This window comes from Electrona antarctica (assembly GCF_951216825.1).
Source record: "Electrona antarctica genome assembly, chromosome: 1".
NCBI lineage: Eukaryota > Metazoa > Chordata > Actinopteri > Myctophiformes > Myctophidae > Electrona > Electrona antarctica.
The window spans coordinates 41,615,664-41,633,639 of NC_136806.1; the positions used below are offsets into that span (position 1 = coordinate 41,615,664).

A 17,976-nucleotide genomic window follows, 5' to 3' on the forward strand; every position below is an offset into this window, starting at 1 on the left:
AAACGTTGCATGCACACTCCCTAGAGGCCAAGGACAAACCTTTGACCTGCATTTTCCGCATCTGCCTTTTATAGCGCCACCAGGAGGCCGGCTTTTGTAAAACACATTTTTTGATATTACTGTCCAAAAATCTCACAAATCGTTACACAGTATCTCTATGGTCATGTGCTCAAGTCGGATCTGTCTGATATTTCATATTCCATCCTAATTGGCTATAATTGGCTTTCACAGTTTGCAAGATTGCCCCGTTTTGAACAATAGCCTCAAATCATGAACGCAGCATGCAATTTACGTGAAATCTTTCACACATTTTCTTACTAGGCTGAGGAATATATCCCACCCTTTTCACATTGGCCTGTTATAGCGCCACCAACAGGTTGATTTTTGCAAAACACATTTTTGGACAAAATGCCTCAAATCATCCAATTGCCATCAAAGGCGTATGAAGAAATGGCAATCGGTACACATGATCTCTGTAGTCATGTGATCAAGACGAGTCTGTTGGATTTCTCAGATTGTACACTGATTGGCTAAGATTGCCTTCCAAAGTTTTCAGGAGTGGCCCGTTTTGTACAAAATGCTGCACATGTCTTGCTCATCCAGAATTCTATCCTCAGAGATGCTATGAGTGATCTGGCTCTGCATTTCCTCAACAAAATGAAGCAAATTGTTGCAAAAACAAATACAAAAAAACATCCTCCTAAACATTTTGCCAAACATCACACACACTCCTATCCTCCTGGTGGAGACCTGTGCCCGGAAGGGCACTTTTTCTAGTTCAAATATATAATTCTTGGTTGTTTGAAGTTACTTTGAACCATGTTTTTATGGCATCAAAGTGATTGATTATGACTTAAATCTCCAACTGGCCCCTTTTAATGTTTATGCCTTGCTTTTCTTTTTTTTTCTCTCTTCATTGCTCTGTAAAGCACTTTGAGCTGCATTTCATGTCATGAAAGGTGCTATACAAATAAAGTTTTTATTATTTAATGTTGCCAAAAACACACATTGTATGTTACATGCATTTAATACGAGAAGCAAAACAGGCCTTTTTTTCCTCATCTCGAAATCTCTTTCCAAATTAGTACTACTACAAGGTTCATAAATGACATGCATGGTTATGACATTGATCTATGGTCAGTCTATGACTACGAGTCATTCAGAGCCGTGGGGTCCCTCTGCCCCTTAGAACCCCCATCTTTCATGGGCTGCCTTTTGGGTTTCAATGGCTGACTGATTTAAAAATGTTACATAAAATAATGGATGCGCATGACTGACCAAAATCAAATTCAAAGTTGGGTCAGAAATTCGACGCAAAACAGCTTGCATTTGACCTTCTTTTCCCCCCATAATGGTTCACCACAGAACTTTTCATATGAGCCAATCACTCCATCTTTGTAATGCCATGCATCACTCTCTCCTGTGAATGTGTGTGTGCGTGCGTGTGTTGTATCAATGGCCATTTATTGTCTCCACCAGGCCGAAGGCATGGGGAGAGAGTATGTTTTGCACTCCGTCCGTGTGTGTGTGTGTGTGTGTGTCCGTCCTTCCGTCCGTCTGTGTACAGCTAATCTCCGGCACCGTTAACCCGGTCGATGCCAAACTTTGCACACACACTCCCTGGATGCCAACGATGAACCTCTGCCCCCCATTTTCCAGAACGGCCTGTTATAGCGCCACCATGAGGCAGCTTTTCACATTCTTTACCTAAAACTGCACCGATCTGCGTGAAACGTTGCATGCACACTCCCTAGAGGCCAAGGACAAACCTTTGACCTGCATTTTCCGCATCTGCCTTTTATAGCGCCACCAGGAGGCCGACTTTTGTAAAACACATTTTTTGATATTACTCCTCCAGATTCTGTCCAAAAATCTCACAAATCGTTACACAGTATCTCTATGGTCATGTGCTCAAGTCGGATCGGTCCGATATTTCATATTCCATCCTAATTGGCTATAATTGGCTTTCACAGTTTGCAAGATTGCCCCGTTTTGAACAAAAGCCTCAAATCATGAACGCAGCATGCAATTTACATTGCAAAACACATTTTTGGAACAAAATGCTTCAAATCATCCAATTGCCATCAAAGGCAAACATGTTTATATTACTCCTAAACATTTTGCCAAACATCTCACACAGTCCTATCCTCCTGGTGGAGACCTGTGCCCAGAAGGGCACTTTTTCTAGTTGTAATCTATATTTAACCCATATTTATTTATTTTAACTAGACAGACAGATAGCGAGGCACATTGTGAATTACCTGGGTAACAAGGGGTTCCAGCAGCCTTTCTACAGCCAAAGTACGGATCTCCAGACTCTTTGGGTCCCACTTGAAGTTAATGCTGGCGGTGTTGATGGTCGTCATGTTGTCACAGATCCTGGGAGTTAGACTGAGAACATAAAACGATAAATCAGGCACAGATAAGTGACAGATGTCTGGAGCCTACTGAATCAATTTTTCAAATGCAATCGTAATGTAATGTTCTAAAAAAAGAAATACAGACTTTGTTGTCATAAGAAATGACCCTGTACATTAAAATAGGCAGTCCCCCAAGCTTTTCAAGGCCAAACATTGTTTTTTAAATTGCTTTATTTTGATAGACTGAGCATGCAGCAAAGAGCCTCAGGTCGGCCAACAGCGGGAAGGACTTCAGCCTTATTGTTAGGGTTAGTATGGTATGGTATGCATGTGCTCTTACCAGGTGAGCCACCGGGCGCCCCCAGGGTTCACACTTCTCATTTACATTCCTAAGCGTCTATGGTGGTGTAATCCCCCTAGTTGCAAATGAGGGCCAACCCAGATTACCTCATCCAAGAATAAAATAGGAGGTAAATAAAGAGTTGTTAGGACAAGCTGTGGTTCCTGGAGCCCATGGATGTCACAGGGTGTAAATATGTATAATATTAGGCCCCTCTTCTTAGAGACAGAGCTGCCTAACCAAGTCACTTTCTGATTGACAGTCATAAGCAGAGCACAGTAACACTCTGGCCTAATTTCGATTTTCCTTTTCAGGCAGCAACTGCAGCTCTATTGATTAGCCATCACGCATTGAGGGGCACGGATAATCAGCAAGCCCTGAGGGCCGAGCAGATTCATCTGAGAAGTTGGTCAGCTAAAATGTGCCAGCAACATGCAAGCTAGCTCTTACCCTACAGTACAAGGTCAAGCTAACATAAATACTTCAAAATAACAAATTCAGATATAAATTCAAATGATACCTGTGAAAATGTTTAACGAATAACCTAATGTTGATACTAATGTTGTCTACCTTGTAGCACTGTACGAATACACTACTCAAATTGCAATTTAGATATGGTTTGCATTGACTAAAGCCAAAGAGATCTGCCAGTGTAAGTGGATTTTTACGTCTGCATACCCTGTCCAGGACAGGCTTAAATTCAGACGCGCCTCCTCAGGAGACTTGGCTCAGATCTGAACCCATTTGATTTGGCATTAGGAACCTGTTGTGACCACATGCCCTTGCTGACGTCGACCCCAGGCAGGGTTCGAACCCACAACCTTCCGCATGAAAGGCATATGCTCTGAGTCTAACCACTACACTAGAGTAAAAGTCAAAAATAGAGGAGGGCGTGGCAGTCATGGACTGAAACCACAAGCTCAAGAGACTTTCATGTTGCTCTTGCTCACAGCTGATGTAAACTACCATTAAGTAACTCATATTTGTTTGGTCCCAGTAACCGATCATACAAATAAGAAAACGTATGCACACACCAATATGTATATACACACACACGCTAATATGCATGTGTAGCCCAGGTCCACTGCTTTGAGAGACTCGCTATAAACAGGGCGTGTGTGTGTGTGTGTGTGTGTGTGTGTGTGTGTGTGTGTGTGTGTGTGTGCGCGCGCTCGCGCGCGCTCGCGTATATATATATATATATTATATATATACATACACACACATTATATATATATAATGAAATCACGCGGTTCGATTTATAACAGGGCATAATTATCAGCAGCAGCAGAATAGCTGGCCAACTCTCATTGCCAGATCAGTGAAGAAGGAATAGGCCATTGTTGGTCTCATGCCAAGCTGATGTCCGACTGTTTTAATCCTAGAATGACCTGGAAGCGTAGTAGATGACCTCATAACAGATAGCGCAGGTTGACTGCACTACGCGTTTCATTGGGTTAAGTTTAGACATTTTAAAGACCATTATTTAGTCTATTGTAATGAAATCTAAGTGAAATAAGCGGGGGAGTTAGTTAGTGGTGCCACTACTAGTACTACCTGAACATACATGTTTATCATTCAACAAACAACACTCACTCCCCATGTAAAACAAAACAGTTAAGCTAATATTAGAAAATGTTTTCGGTTAAATGAAGGGTACCACTTTGTTTGTTTGATAAACTTTTCTGAACGACACAATTTCCCTTTAGAAACAACTCACGTTAAATTAACTTTGCTCTCTCAAGCTACGCATGCTAATTTAGCAAACACTGCTAATAGTAATACCTTGGCTATTATACGTCGTCGGGCGATCGCATCACTGCGGGAAAACTACCTTTCAACTAGAATGACTAACTGAATTTAAGTGTAAATCAGAGACTTTTCAGTTGAAAATAAAGACGTCATGTCTGTCGAGCAAAGGGTACATTGACGAAGGATAATTTAGCCTTCAGCAGCAACAACTTCGCCCAACTTCTTAGCTTGCGTCATTTCACGGTTAAAGCTGTTATTTAAATGTCAATTTGGTAAAACAACCTCTCAAAACAAACATAGTCTTACGCCCTAACGTGAAATATTGAAATTAAATAAAAAAACAAAGCGCATTCCACCAAAACTCTTCTTGGAAAAGTTCAAAATGGTGGAATGGCTGGAATTTCAAGAGAATTCCTCCCTGAACTTACCTCAAAGTTTTATTCTGTAAACTTGTTGCTGTGCTTCGTGTATGTTGTTGTATTCGGCGGTGGGCTCGTGGAGGTCTTTCTTTACAAAGAATAGTAGAAATCCCCAACTCCAAATAAATACCGGATACCGTTTAGGCCACCAACAGTGAAAAGTTTCGATGGCTGGATTGTTTCGATGTCCCGTCACTCCCCAAGCAAACACAATGGAGGAGGAGGAGCAGCAGCACGGTGTTGTGCTAAATCTAGTATCCCGTCGGAATCAGTTACCCTTTGGATTGCACGTTGACTGGGATCAATTCACTTTGCTGGTTGCATATCCGGTCTAGAACTGATACGGAAACGACTGGTGTGCGTGCACATAATGTGCGTGCATATATCTTACAAACTACCGGATACAGTCAAGAGTTATAGGTGGGCTGTAGACCGGATCTGAGTACTGAACAGTTGTCAGTAAACCGAAACCAGGGTTTCAACCCAACATGTACTGCTTCCGACAGCCTGCCCACAAAAGGTAAGATCACGTGAGGATTAGAGTTTGATTCCCTGTAGGAATTAAGAAGTGGTAAAAACGAGCGTCTATTTTTCAGCAATTCTTACCTTTTCAGAGTGTGTATAGGCTACATTTATATGACAACTTAAAAAAATAAATAAAGGCATTTACCCACCAACATTAATGGAAGGGCGAGGGAGGGGCACTGGGGGGTACATTATTTTGATATTACAGACTGTATTACTTGGGCTGGAAATCTAGTAGGCAGCACCCACTGAAACCGATTCCAACAGGGACACAACATTTGGCAAGGTAGTCAGGGCGATGACCTATTTCCTGGGACGGCCCCCTGGCCTGGACAGTTCACAGGTGGGTGTGAGTGGATTGGGTGTGGTGTGGCACTCACTTTGTATGCCCTTATAAGGAATAATTATTTATTTCATTAAAGGGGAAGGTGAATAGGTGATATACCCTTTCTTCCGTTTTTTGATGTGTTTATTTGACAGAAACAATACAATATTGCACAAGAAATAGTGTGCAAAGTGATGCAGCAGGGGATGTAGTCGCATCAGGGCCCGGGGGTGGGGGCCCAAAAATCTTTGGGATTTTTTTTTCATAAATTGTGTTAAATAACTATAGTCTAATCATTGCTATAAAGTGTTTGTTCCTTTAAACAGAAAAAATATTTTTAGTACAGGATACCAAGGATGCAGGAAAAAGATGAAATGAAAGTGATGACACAGAGCAGACAAAATTGGAACTATATCTGGAACACAATACAATTGAAGCTGGTAAATAGGTAGACCTACTCTCCTGATTGGCTGATATTGGAAACCCATCTGGGAAAAAAAAGTTCTGTTAATTAAACAGCTCGATCGACAGGGAGACCCATACTGAACGAACACTATCTATAGCAAAGATTACTATCATTATAGTGCTTTAACCTTTCAGCAAAGGTCCCCAAACACAGCCAGCCAACACCAGTTTTCGATTAATTGAAATGGAAACAAGCCATGGAGATGGGCTTTCTTGGGTTTAAATCCTCTTAGCAGACCTTGTATTGAACTGTACTTTCATGTGCTTTTTTCTGCAAACTGTTAATAAAGTATTCAATCAATCAATTAATCACCAATTTTAAATCCAAAAGACAGTGATTTATTTTATATATTCAACAAAACATGGGTTATTTACCTCAGGGTGGGCACCTGAACAAACGAGTAACAAAAGAAAGGCCACCCACCCCTACAGTACCAAGGCAATGACTTTATTATCATCCCTCACTGAAATTTGTCTTGCGGCTCAGCAGCCAAGTATGCAACACATAATACACATATTTGACATAACATAGAAACAAAACAAATTGCATACATAAAAACATGAAGACAAGAGCAATGTCCCATGTAACCCATGTTTAACATTAACATATTACACACTAGCACATCTAAAAACACTGGCAGACACAGAGGACTGGTGTTGTGTCTGTGGTTGGAGATTGGCTAGGAGGAAGACGTCAGAGGGACCATAGACAATTAGACATATAAAGGTAGACCCCTCTTTCGGCTCTGGGGCGCGTGTCAAAATTGAAGGCACAATTTTCCCAAGATTCCCTGCGAAGCATGAGCGGAAGCTTGTCATGGAAGTCCCACTGGACGCCAACCATAGACATATATACATAGACGCCCCTTCCGGCTCTGAGGCGTGTGTCAAAATTGAAGGCACTATTTTCCCGACATTCCTTGCGAAGAATAGCGGAAGCAAAGACAAGCTTCCGCGTGCGTAACATAAGTCCCGGAAAAGACGCGCTGTGATTGGCCAGTAGTCACTTGAGTGACAGCGAGGAGTCACATGAGTGACGTCACTCGGGCAGCGACGCAGTCGCCTTCAGCAAATGCCTTCAGCACTTCTAAATAAGAAAGTTGCGGAGAACTGTTGCTTTGTGTTCACTCTTTAATGTTTTCTGTTAGTAATCTAATTCCCCCTGGCTCTGATGTTGTATTGTTAATAACTTTGTTGTTTGTGTTTGTTTGTTTGTCTTGTTTTGTAATGTATATTGTCATGACTGTTATAAAGATTTGTTAAAAAAAAAAAGCCTTCAGCACTGCACTTCCGCCTTCATTGGGATACACGTCGCTCCAATGAACTGCAGCGGCAAATGAGGCGTCTATGTATATATGTCTATGACGCCAACGATGAACCTCTGCCCCAAATTTTCAAGAACGGCCTGTTATAGCGCCACCAGGAGGCCGACCTTTGTAAAACACATTTTTTGATATTACTCCTCCAGATTGCAGCATGCAATTTACATGAAATCTTTCACTGACTTTTCTACTAGGCTGAGGAATATATCCCACCCTTTTCTTATTTGCCTGTTATAGCGCCACTAACAAAATGCCTCAAATCATCCAATTGCCATCCAAGGTGTATAGAAATCTGGCACCATTTTCACATTGGCCTATTATTACTATTAGCGCCACCAGGAGGCCACAACCTCACCTGCCCTGGTGGAGACCTGTGCCCCGAGGGGAACTTTATCTAGTCATACACATGGATTCATCTCAAGAAATGTGTGTCCACTGTCCACATGAAACCAACACAACCACTGAAAATGCCTGTAGTATATATGCCAGGCCTTTAAGTAGTGCTGTAAAGCTGCCACAAAGCACCAAAAGAGAGAAGAAGACATGAAGAAATGCCATACATACACCTATGTGCTCTCAATGAAAAGCAGGGCCATCGTTGTTGCCAAGCATGTATGATAATAAATGGAACAGCCTTGGAGCACCCATAGGTGTTTCAAAGATGTTTTTGTATTTAATCTCAGTTACCCCAAACCATGTGTCCACTTAATTCAGATCATCATCTGGTATCCCAGGAAATTAAACAGATGCAATGAAGTTAATGAGAGCTCAATTGGCCGTGAATGATGTAAGGATGACATTTTGCTGACTAAGGCGCATGGTAGGAGCTAAGTGCTTCCAAGATTTCGAAGTGGGTTTCCCCTTGGTTCAGTGGTTCAAGTTTCCATGATGTAAGCTACTATAAGAGCTTCCAAGATTTCAAAGTGGGTTACCCCATGCTTCAATGGTTCAAGTCTAAAAATATTTTTACAAGTGAATAATCAGTCAATGAGTGTTGTTGAATTTTTGTTATACAGCAGGTCGTTTCGAGGAAGCAATCTGATTGGTTGAAACAGCCATCTAGCCGAGCTTCGAACGAGCATGATGGAACGCCTAATCAAAACATAAAAATCAGCTGCTCTGTTCTCCCTGAGCGGAGCCGACTGGGTTGCTATGCTAGCGAGTTTCTTGGGACATTTGTGGTCGTAGTGGCTAAGTCCGTCATTAAAACATTATGATTTTTCTTAGCGAATATCTTAGTTTAAATTAAATTGAGTCAATGTGTTTTTGGGGTAACTGTTGTATAATCGCAATATTACAATTATTATAATTATAATTACCAGTAAGAAACCTGAGGGCGAGAAGCTACCTCGCCCGACGCGTGCACGGTGCACGCATCCGCCTGGGTGACAGCAGACTGCTGGGCTCTCGCTCTCGCTTTGGCGAGCGCTCAACATATGGAATTAATTCTGTACTGGCCATATATGGAGCGTGTCTTGAGTGTACAGGGTTTGATAAGGTCAGATCAACATATGGAATGTCAGAACAGGTCAGTTCCATATATGGAGATCTACAGTAAGGGTGGCAGCGGGGGCAGTGTCTTCAGTGTACAGGGTTTGATGAGGGCCCAGGTAGGGCCGGGACTTAATTTCCGGGCGTGTTGAGAACTCTAGTTTTCGCCGGCTGCCGGGCGTGGCTGCACTAATAACTTTGGGGCAAGCCCGTCTAGAGTATAAATGGACAGTTATCAGTCAAAAGGGAGACATCGAAGAGGAAGGATGGATGGGGAAGGAATCAACATATGGAATGCTCCCAACCCCCACTGTTTACCTCTGTAGTAGTACAAATTTACCTCCTCTCTCTGATACACAAGAGTCATCTCATCTCGTTACGTTTCAGGTAATGCATGTGGACATTCACACTATCATTCCCTTCCTCGCAGAACAGGCACCCTGATCAACCAGCTGGAGTTTCTCCTGCAGTAGTCTCTCGAGACAGACTGTTGACTCGGAAAAGAGGGCGCTGATTTTCATATTTTTTTTTAAAAATAACATTATTTATTGATTTTTTTTGTTTTCACATAAAGATGAATCATAAATGTATACAGATACAGTGAGACAAACTAGGTGGGTTCTCAGATTGCTCCTGCAGTGACAGGACACAATCCCCCGCTGGGAAATGAATCAGGATCTCTGCGGTGGTATCACCAGTCTAGTCTACTCCATACCACCCAGACCAACCTCCTCTGTGGTGTTAAACATTGTAATTTGACTGTCCTTATAACTAAGGCTACAGCCAACAATTTTACACTTACACTTTTCTGATCTCAGTCTGGACTGGACTGCCAAAACAGGCAGCGATCAAACTGCATTAGGGTTTCCAAACGAAACAATATAGGCTATAATCAATATGCAGTGGTGGCACTTTTGTTAAATAGTTTGTTGCAGTTGCAACTTGCAAGGGTAATAAATAACGTGTGAGAAATCTGATGAACATACGTATTCAAGAGCCAAGAGTTTCTGTGTACGCTTAATGAAGTGAGAAAGCCATAAACAGATTATATGAGGGAACCAGATGCTTAGACACACACACGCACGCACGCACGCACGCACGTACGCACGCACACACACACATACACACATGAGGCCTTTGCATTGCTTCTTTATACAGCATTGCCACACCTAGATTTATTTTATTGCCAAATAAAGTATCTGTGACGGTAACTGGCCGTTAGTAATTTTGCTTTTAGTATGCATCCTTTTTACACATTGAAAAAATGAAAAAGCATAAAATGGTGTGCAGATCTTTTTCCCATGTTTTCATTTGTGACTTTATTTGGATCCAGCACCCAGCCTATATAGGTAGATATGATCCAGCACCCAGCCTATATAGGTAGATATGATCCGGCCCAGCCTATATAGGTAGATATGATCCAGCACCCAGCCTATATAGGTAGATATGACCCAGCCTATATAGGTAGATATGATCCAGCACCCAGCCTATATAGGTAGATATGATCCAGCACCCAGCCTATATAGGTAGATATGATCCAGCACCCAGCCTATATAGGTAGATATGATCCAGCACCCAGCCTATAGGTAGATATGATCCAGCACCCAGCCTATATAGGTAGATATGATCCAGCACCCAGCCTATATAGGTAGATATGATCCAGCACCCAGCCTATATAGGTAGATATGATCCAGCACCCAGCCTATAGGTAGATGTGATCCAGCACCCAGCCTATATAGGTAGATATGATCCAGCACCCAGCCTATATAGGTAGATATGATCCAGCACCCAGCCTATAGGTAGATGTGATCCAGCACCCAGCCTATAGGTAGATAGATGTGATCCAGCACCCAGCCTATATAGGTAGATAGATGTGCGTGTCCTTTTTGGCTGTTTGTTCAGCCTCCTCTACTCCTTTTTACACATTGCCATCATTGTGTGTGCTCAATACACCCATTCACTGTAAACTAAAGGATTCGTCTATTCACAGCTGAAATAAACAATCAAGTATATGACAAAGCAGCATATGTAATATACTATACTAGACTATACAATAACAATTTAGTATACAGAGGAAATTGTTTAGGGACAAACATTTGAAATCACGTGTGGTGGTGGCCTCGGCCAAAAAGAGAATTATAATCGCTTCTTGTCCTGCAGGCTCTTGAAACACTTCAATTAGGTGGACCAATGAAGTTTTAATTAAGAATCTCTAGCAGTGGAGCATGAATTACAATCCTGAAGAGAATGTTCTTACAAATAGCAAATAGACTAATGAGGCTCTGATTGTATGGGGTTCTGAGTATATATATTAACTTATACTGTATGCATCATAGGAAGTTGTTCCTGAACATTTCGTGTACAGTAATTCTGATCTGCAAACTGTGTGTGTGTGTGTGTGTGTGTGTGTGTGTGTGTGTGTGTGTGTGTGTGTGTGTGTGTGTGTGTGTGTGTGTGTGTGTGTGTGTGTGTGTGTGTGTGTGTGTGTTCCTGCAGTCGTGCAGTCGTTGTAACTGAAGAACAGTGTTTCAAAAATGTGTCCAATCAATTCTGTTGTGTTAAGAGGGATTAGAACTGTATGCTTGAAGGATAAATGTTTGTCCACACAACAGCTTGTTGGGGGGACAAGTTACCATGTCCTTGAACTTTTTATATTATGTTGGACCCATTAAATGATAGGACAGCATGCTATAAATAATTCCCTCTCATAATGAGGATGTGCACATGTTTATCACACACTGTATGTATAATTGAGCACATGCAAATTTGTTGTGTGGCACACTGTGTTGGATCATGGGAACATAAATATGTTGGATATATTCCAGTTTCCATTTGTTATCACAGTGTTGTTTAATGTTTATCCATGCCTGCCATTCATATACTCAATGGCATTGTAGTTTTCAGGTCTGTATAAATATTTATTTGATTAAGCAAGGGGTATTGTAGCCTACTCTGACAGATGGCCATGAAAATATATCAGGAATGTGCTGATGCACTTTAGTTACTCTCTTAAATCTCTTAAATTCAAACAATGTCACGTTTTTTAACCTGAACTTATAGCTGAAGTGATTTTTATTTTTATATATAATAGTTTTTTATTGTTCATACCGACAGCAGTTGTGCATATCAAGTATCAAGTATCAAGTATCAAGTATCAAGCAGGCAGAGAAAAGAGATTTTTTTTCTTCTTTTTTTTACCTTAGAGGACAACCTCCAGAACTGATGTTATATGTTAATGAAGTTTGTTAAGAACACAGATACATTCAGCCTGCATACATTATGCAGTCCGACTCCCACAGCTGTCCATGGACAAGTGTGCTGACATCACCTCAGGCTTTCTTCAGAGTTACGGCAAATTACATCAATGCAGCACAATACAGAATAGTTATTAGCAGTCTGCACAGTTCCATTCAGGTGTCACACGCATGTCACAACACCCAGGGGGTGGATATAGGGGAGACATATCGTGAGATTAACCCTGGTAGCAGCCAGTGCGAACATAAAAATAAACATGAGGAAACACATTATCAAGGATTAGGACCCATGGGAAAAATCAAATGGTTTAATGATGGCATAGCCTAGCTATAACAAGTGTGTGTGTGTGTGTGTGTGTGTGTGTGTGTGTGTGTGTGTGTGTGTGTGTGTGTGTGTGTGTGTGTGTGTGTGTGTGTGTGTGTGTGTGTGTGTGTGTGTGTGTGTGTGTGTGTGTGTGTGTGTGTGTTACTGTTATGTCAATCACGGTATCTGCTGCTGCCAATCCTCTGAGCGACGGTGCAGTTGGATTGGACCATTGAGCAGCTTTCAGTGATTCTCATGACTGGAGTTGTGCTGGAAACCACTTGTTAGCAGAGCTCCATCTGCTGGTCTGAACCACATGATGGGACCACTTACTGCTTCACTGCTGCTCTGAGTCATCTTCCCTCTGCTTTAGAAAGGGAGGGGGGAGATAGGCTATGTGTACCTTGTATTGTGTGAGTGAGCACAACACGTACTTATGTTGTTTAATGTGTTTTCTTATGTTTCCAGCCCATACACCTTAACACCTAACTAGATTGTCCGTCTTCTTGATGTCAGAGTTTCCGATTCCCTACCAAAATGTGGAGCATAAAAAAAACTGACACAAATGAATTGTGTCAGTGTGTGAATTGTTCGTTCATTCATTCATTCATTCAAAAGGACACCAACGTGTACAAAATTACAGGTTACAATACAAAGTAATGAATATGAAGCAAAAATGTTAATCGTTTAGAGACTCACATTGTCAATGTGACATATTGACCCCAAAGATAATAGGATTGTTAAAACAAAGTTGTACAATTAGTATTTCTCACAGTAGTTTTTAATTCAGGTTTCCTATCTTAGCCACAGAGGCAGACAAGTTTCATATTATGTACAGATAACTGTGTTCATGATCGTTTTACACAATCAATGATAATTGACTGAAACACAATCATCAGCAGACCGCCAACTGCTAACACTCTCATTCACAGTAGGCTACACTTCTCTGCCTTGTTCTAAACTGCTCCTGGGGGCTGGGAGTCTATCTGCCCTCATTTCTTGCATTCCAACTGGGATTCAGGATAATAAGGGACAGGTGAAGAATTCTACAGTAGAACATCTGCAGAGCCCCAACATGAGATGCAAGGAAACAAATTCCTAGACCATAATGGGGTCGTTCCTATATGTTCCCATGGGTCCTATGTTCGCTGGGTCCTATTCGATTTGGAGTTATAGGGTTGGGTTTAGGTTTAGGGCAGGAGTAGCTCTGATCCATAGCTCTAATGCCTTCATTAGAGCTATGCTACTCTTCTCTTCCTGGCTCGCATGAAACGCAGACCAGCCTATCCTCTGTTGTGGAAATAAAAATAACGTTTACCTACTCACCAATACAAAGGTGGCTTGTGTTATTAGAAAGCCTACTTTCCTTAGTGGACGCACTCTGAGCTCCCCACCACACGTATAAAATGCACTTTTTAGCCAGAAAGGAATTGTTTTTCACCGGGAGGACAAATCTTGTCTATGAGATTTTCTCTTGGCAATGGTGGGGGGCTCAGAGTGCGTCCACTAAGGAAAGTAGGCTTGGGGGGCAGAGGTTCATCGTTGGCATCCAGGGAGTGAGTGAGTGAGTGAGTGAGTGAGTGAGTGAGTGAGTGTGTGTGTGTGTGTGTGTGTGTGTGTGTGTGTGTGTGTGTGTGTGTGTGTGTGTGTGTGTGTGTGTGTGTGTGTGTGTGTGTGTGTGTGTGTGTGTGTGCGTGCGTGCGTGCGTGCGTGCGTGCGTGCGTGCGTGCGTGCGTGCGTGCGTGCGTGCAATCAACATCAGTTGAAATATTTAATTTTGATGTGTCCTAATTAAACTTAATGTTGATGAATGTCAAGAAAATGAAAACATGGCACATTGCCAACCCCTAGGGGTTAGGGTTGGGCCAATCTGGGAACCCATCGGCAAAGAAAATCTGTTTTGAGAGATTAAGGTTGGGCTAATGCTTAATTAGTGTCATCAGCAATAGCAAGCTCACGACAACATGTCACAACAACGTCACAGTGCGACGTGTTGTGAGCAGTAAACTTCCCCATAGTGTCACAGATTATTTATTCAAAATGCACTCTTCCCTTCTAGCAGTACACTCATTCTTGCTCTGAGTGTTATTGTAAAACTGGGGGGATATGCCTATACCACAATGTAACAATCCACAGATGCATGTGTGCTTCAAAGAGACACAATGGACATTTTGTTGATATCAGCACTAAATGTGTGCAAAGTCAATATACTGCTGGTACTGAAACACCTTACACTACTTATATAGGCTAATGTCAGGGAGCCTATATGTCATTATATGCCTATGTTATGGCCATACTTTCTTGACGAATTGGGGACATTTCTTTCACAGTCTTTTCCCTCAGAGTCAAAATCAGGCACCTTTAGAGAGAACATAACAGAACATATTGCATGGGAACTAGACTTGACTTCATCATGTCATCTGCACATAGCCATCTGTCTGTTAACTAAATTATGAATTATGATGAAAAAACATCTCTAGAAAATCTCTCATCAATATCCTTGGGCTTTTGCTGTTTCTTAGAACTTAAATATCGTTGCAAGTGACTTTGGCTTGACATTGGCCTTTAGTTATGACTAAAGGCAGATGTAAATTTTTCTTGAACTAATTAAGCATAAATTAACTATAGGCCTACCAGTTTGTTCTTTCTTTCTTTATTTAGAAAATCTGTATTTAGGGCTGAAACTTCAGAAATCATATCATTTACAATTGCATACATATTCATAACAGAAAAAGTACAATACACGAATGAAGGGACCATCTACACAAATAGTATATATAAATAAAAACAACAACCCAAGCTTTGTTACTTGGAATAATTCATATAAAATATTTCTTACCTTGATTACGGAAGATTGATTTGTAGGTTTTAAAATGAGCAGGCATTATATTCTTTCCTGACACTTTTTCTTAAAATGGGAATTATGAAAGCAAACAAAAGTATGCCAAATCATTGCAGATAAGCTTTCATCTAAATATGAAAGCATTAGCAATTCATGTCAATTATGTAGTAAAACATCAAAAAGTAATTTAATTTTTATTTAATTCTATTGCATGCTGCAGACATGACAAACTGGTAGGGTGTTCAGGCATGGTGGAAACGTTATGCAGCACCTCCAGTAATTCTGAGGAAGAGAATCAAGGAAGATATGAGCCAGTTCCCAGAACAATTTCCCAACACACTGATAGGTAGTTATTTATTTCTAGATAAATAGTTAGTGATCCAAGCATTCTTGTGGGAAATTGGAAATTGAACATCGTTAGTGATAGACACATTCCAAGCAGGGAAAATTACCGTACAATATTAATGACAACAGGATCGAGGCTTAAAGTCACCAAGACCTGATTGGGTGTTGTTGCTGCTGCTGGTGGTCCCCAGGATGTGAGCGGATGTTGACTGTATGACAATACTAACTCAACCAAAGCCCCATTTTTAATAAGAATTTATCAAACCAACTACTGGCATCCAAGCTTGACTCTTTATTGAATGTAACAGCAGAACTGCAGTCATTCAATACGCACATCCTCAAACTCTCAGAGGGGCTGGCAGTATAAGTCAGATGATTGTTGAAATGCACACATTTTTCTCTTTCTTCAGCTCAAGCAGAAGAAACAAACAAACAGATACACATTTATTTGTATATCGGTTTGTCTATGCACTAACATCAAGTTTATCCCACCATAACAAGTGCCATGCTAATCCAACACAGATCCACATAATCAGGCTATAAAACAAAGGGGACAGAATGGATGGTTTTTTCCCCCTCTGTATAGGTGACTGCATGCTTATATCTTTGATACAGTGAAGTGAATACTGAATAGCATGGGTCATTGAGAGCATACAATTGTCGCACATCACAGAAAATGCAGCAAAGGGAAGCAATGCTCCTTCAGTCTGACATTGATTTATTTTCCTATTTAAGAACTCCTGGTGGCAATTGGTCACTATTGGGAAGGATTATATCCATCTCGTGCTGCTGTCAGTCACTTTCACCTGCTGCTTTTGCAGCTCTGATTGGAGGGGATAATGAGCAGGAGAGAGAGTGAGGAGCATGTATAGCCACATGGGAGAAAGCACTGCATCCTCCAGGGCAAACATCCCTGAAAATACCCATGTTTTGGATTCAAGAAAAAGGGGATGCTTTCAGATGGAAAATGTGAATAGGCAATTAGGCACCCACCACAAATAGCACTAAATTATGCACTGAATGGGTTCTTAGACATCTAACACAATTTACCTGAGAGTGGCAAAAGATCCAAAGGAAATTGGAGGAATATTGATGCTACAGTTTAATGGACAATTAACCATAGATGATCTCAACTTAGATTATTTGTCTCTGTAATGGTTTATTTTATACAGTATCTGCGGTGGGCAGAAGAGAGGGTTGCACAAGCAAACCCAGGGCTGTGCTGCCGTAGTACCAAAAAAAAGAGCAGAGCTTGCTGGGAAGTGTGTGGTTTTGTGAACCTGCTTTGCTGACAGTACCCAAGGACTGGAGTGAGATACAATGTTGAAATACTGCTGGACCAGACAGCAATAAACGTCCAGTCATTCCTGGGGCCCACCACTGTAAACAATCCCAGGGTATCTGTCGGCTGGGTCTATCCTCAATCATGTGGACGTGTCCACTTTAATGCACTGTCACAAATGGTTTATGGATTTCTATTTTGACCTGTCAATGTTACCAATAAGATGGAGCTCCCGTGTCTATTATCAAAATTTCCTGGTATTCCATGGGAGGAGATAAATTCACATGGCTTCACTTAGCAAGCACAGAAGCCAGGGAAACAGATTCCTGGAGTGGTTCAGGGTGTTCCTAAAGATAAAAGGATCACTTTTCTTAAATAGAAATGTGGGGAACTTCAGATTGATGAATTAGTAAATACTGCGGAAGTTTGTTATTGTGCATGTCTTGGCTGTCTCTTGACTCATTATGCATGGGATAATGAACAGCAAGGTGGTCATTATTGAGAAATAAACCACAAAGCAGAGTGGTCTCAAATTATCCTGTTCATTATCACTGTTCAATACCAGTACACATGCTAAATAATAATGATAATAATAATAATGTATACGGTATTTTGCCTTGGGGACCTCAAGGATGGTTGCGTCATGCAAACCTGAGGGAGCAGGAGGGGAAATGACGTTTGAGTAGATCAAAGAGGTATAGGGGGGAGCCAGATTGTTTAGTCAGTGCCTTGTAGGTGTTAAGTATAGTATTTTGAAGTGTATTCTTTGTTTGACCAGGAGCCAGTGAAGGTTGTGGAGGACTGGTGTTAGCATTATGGTCTCTGGAGTGGGTACTGGTGAGCATGCAGGCAGGCAGCTGAGTTCTTGTTTTTGGGCCTTTATGCCTTTCAGTAGACTGACAGGGGGAGAGAAAGACACACAGCAAAGGTCAGCATTTGAACCCGCAATA

The 17,976-nt window shown here is 41.4% G+C and overlaps 1 protein-coding gene across 1 annotated transcript in view; it reads right to left on the reverse strand.

Moving 5' to 3' along the window:
- Positions 1 to 5,312, reverse strand: part of ctnna1 (catenin (cadherin-associated protein), alpha 1) — a 122,541-nt gene extending 117,229 nt beyond the window's left edge. The window contains exons 1-2 of the mRNA XM_079508053.1: positions 4,881 to 5,312; positions 2,262 to 2,391 (exon numbers count right to left, since the gene is read on the reverse strand). Coding sequence (XP_079364179.1) covers positions 2,262 to 2,366 — 105 coding nt within the window. The 5' untranslated portion in view covers positions 2,367 to 2,391; positions 4,881 to 5,312. The remainder of the gene's footprint in view (positions 1 to 2,261; positions 2,392 to 4,880) is intronic.
- Positions 5,313 to 17,976: the final 12,664 nt, after the last annotated feature.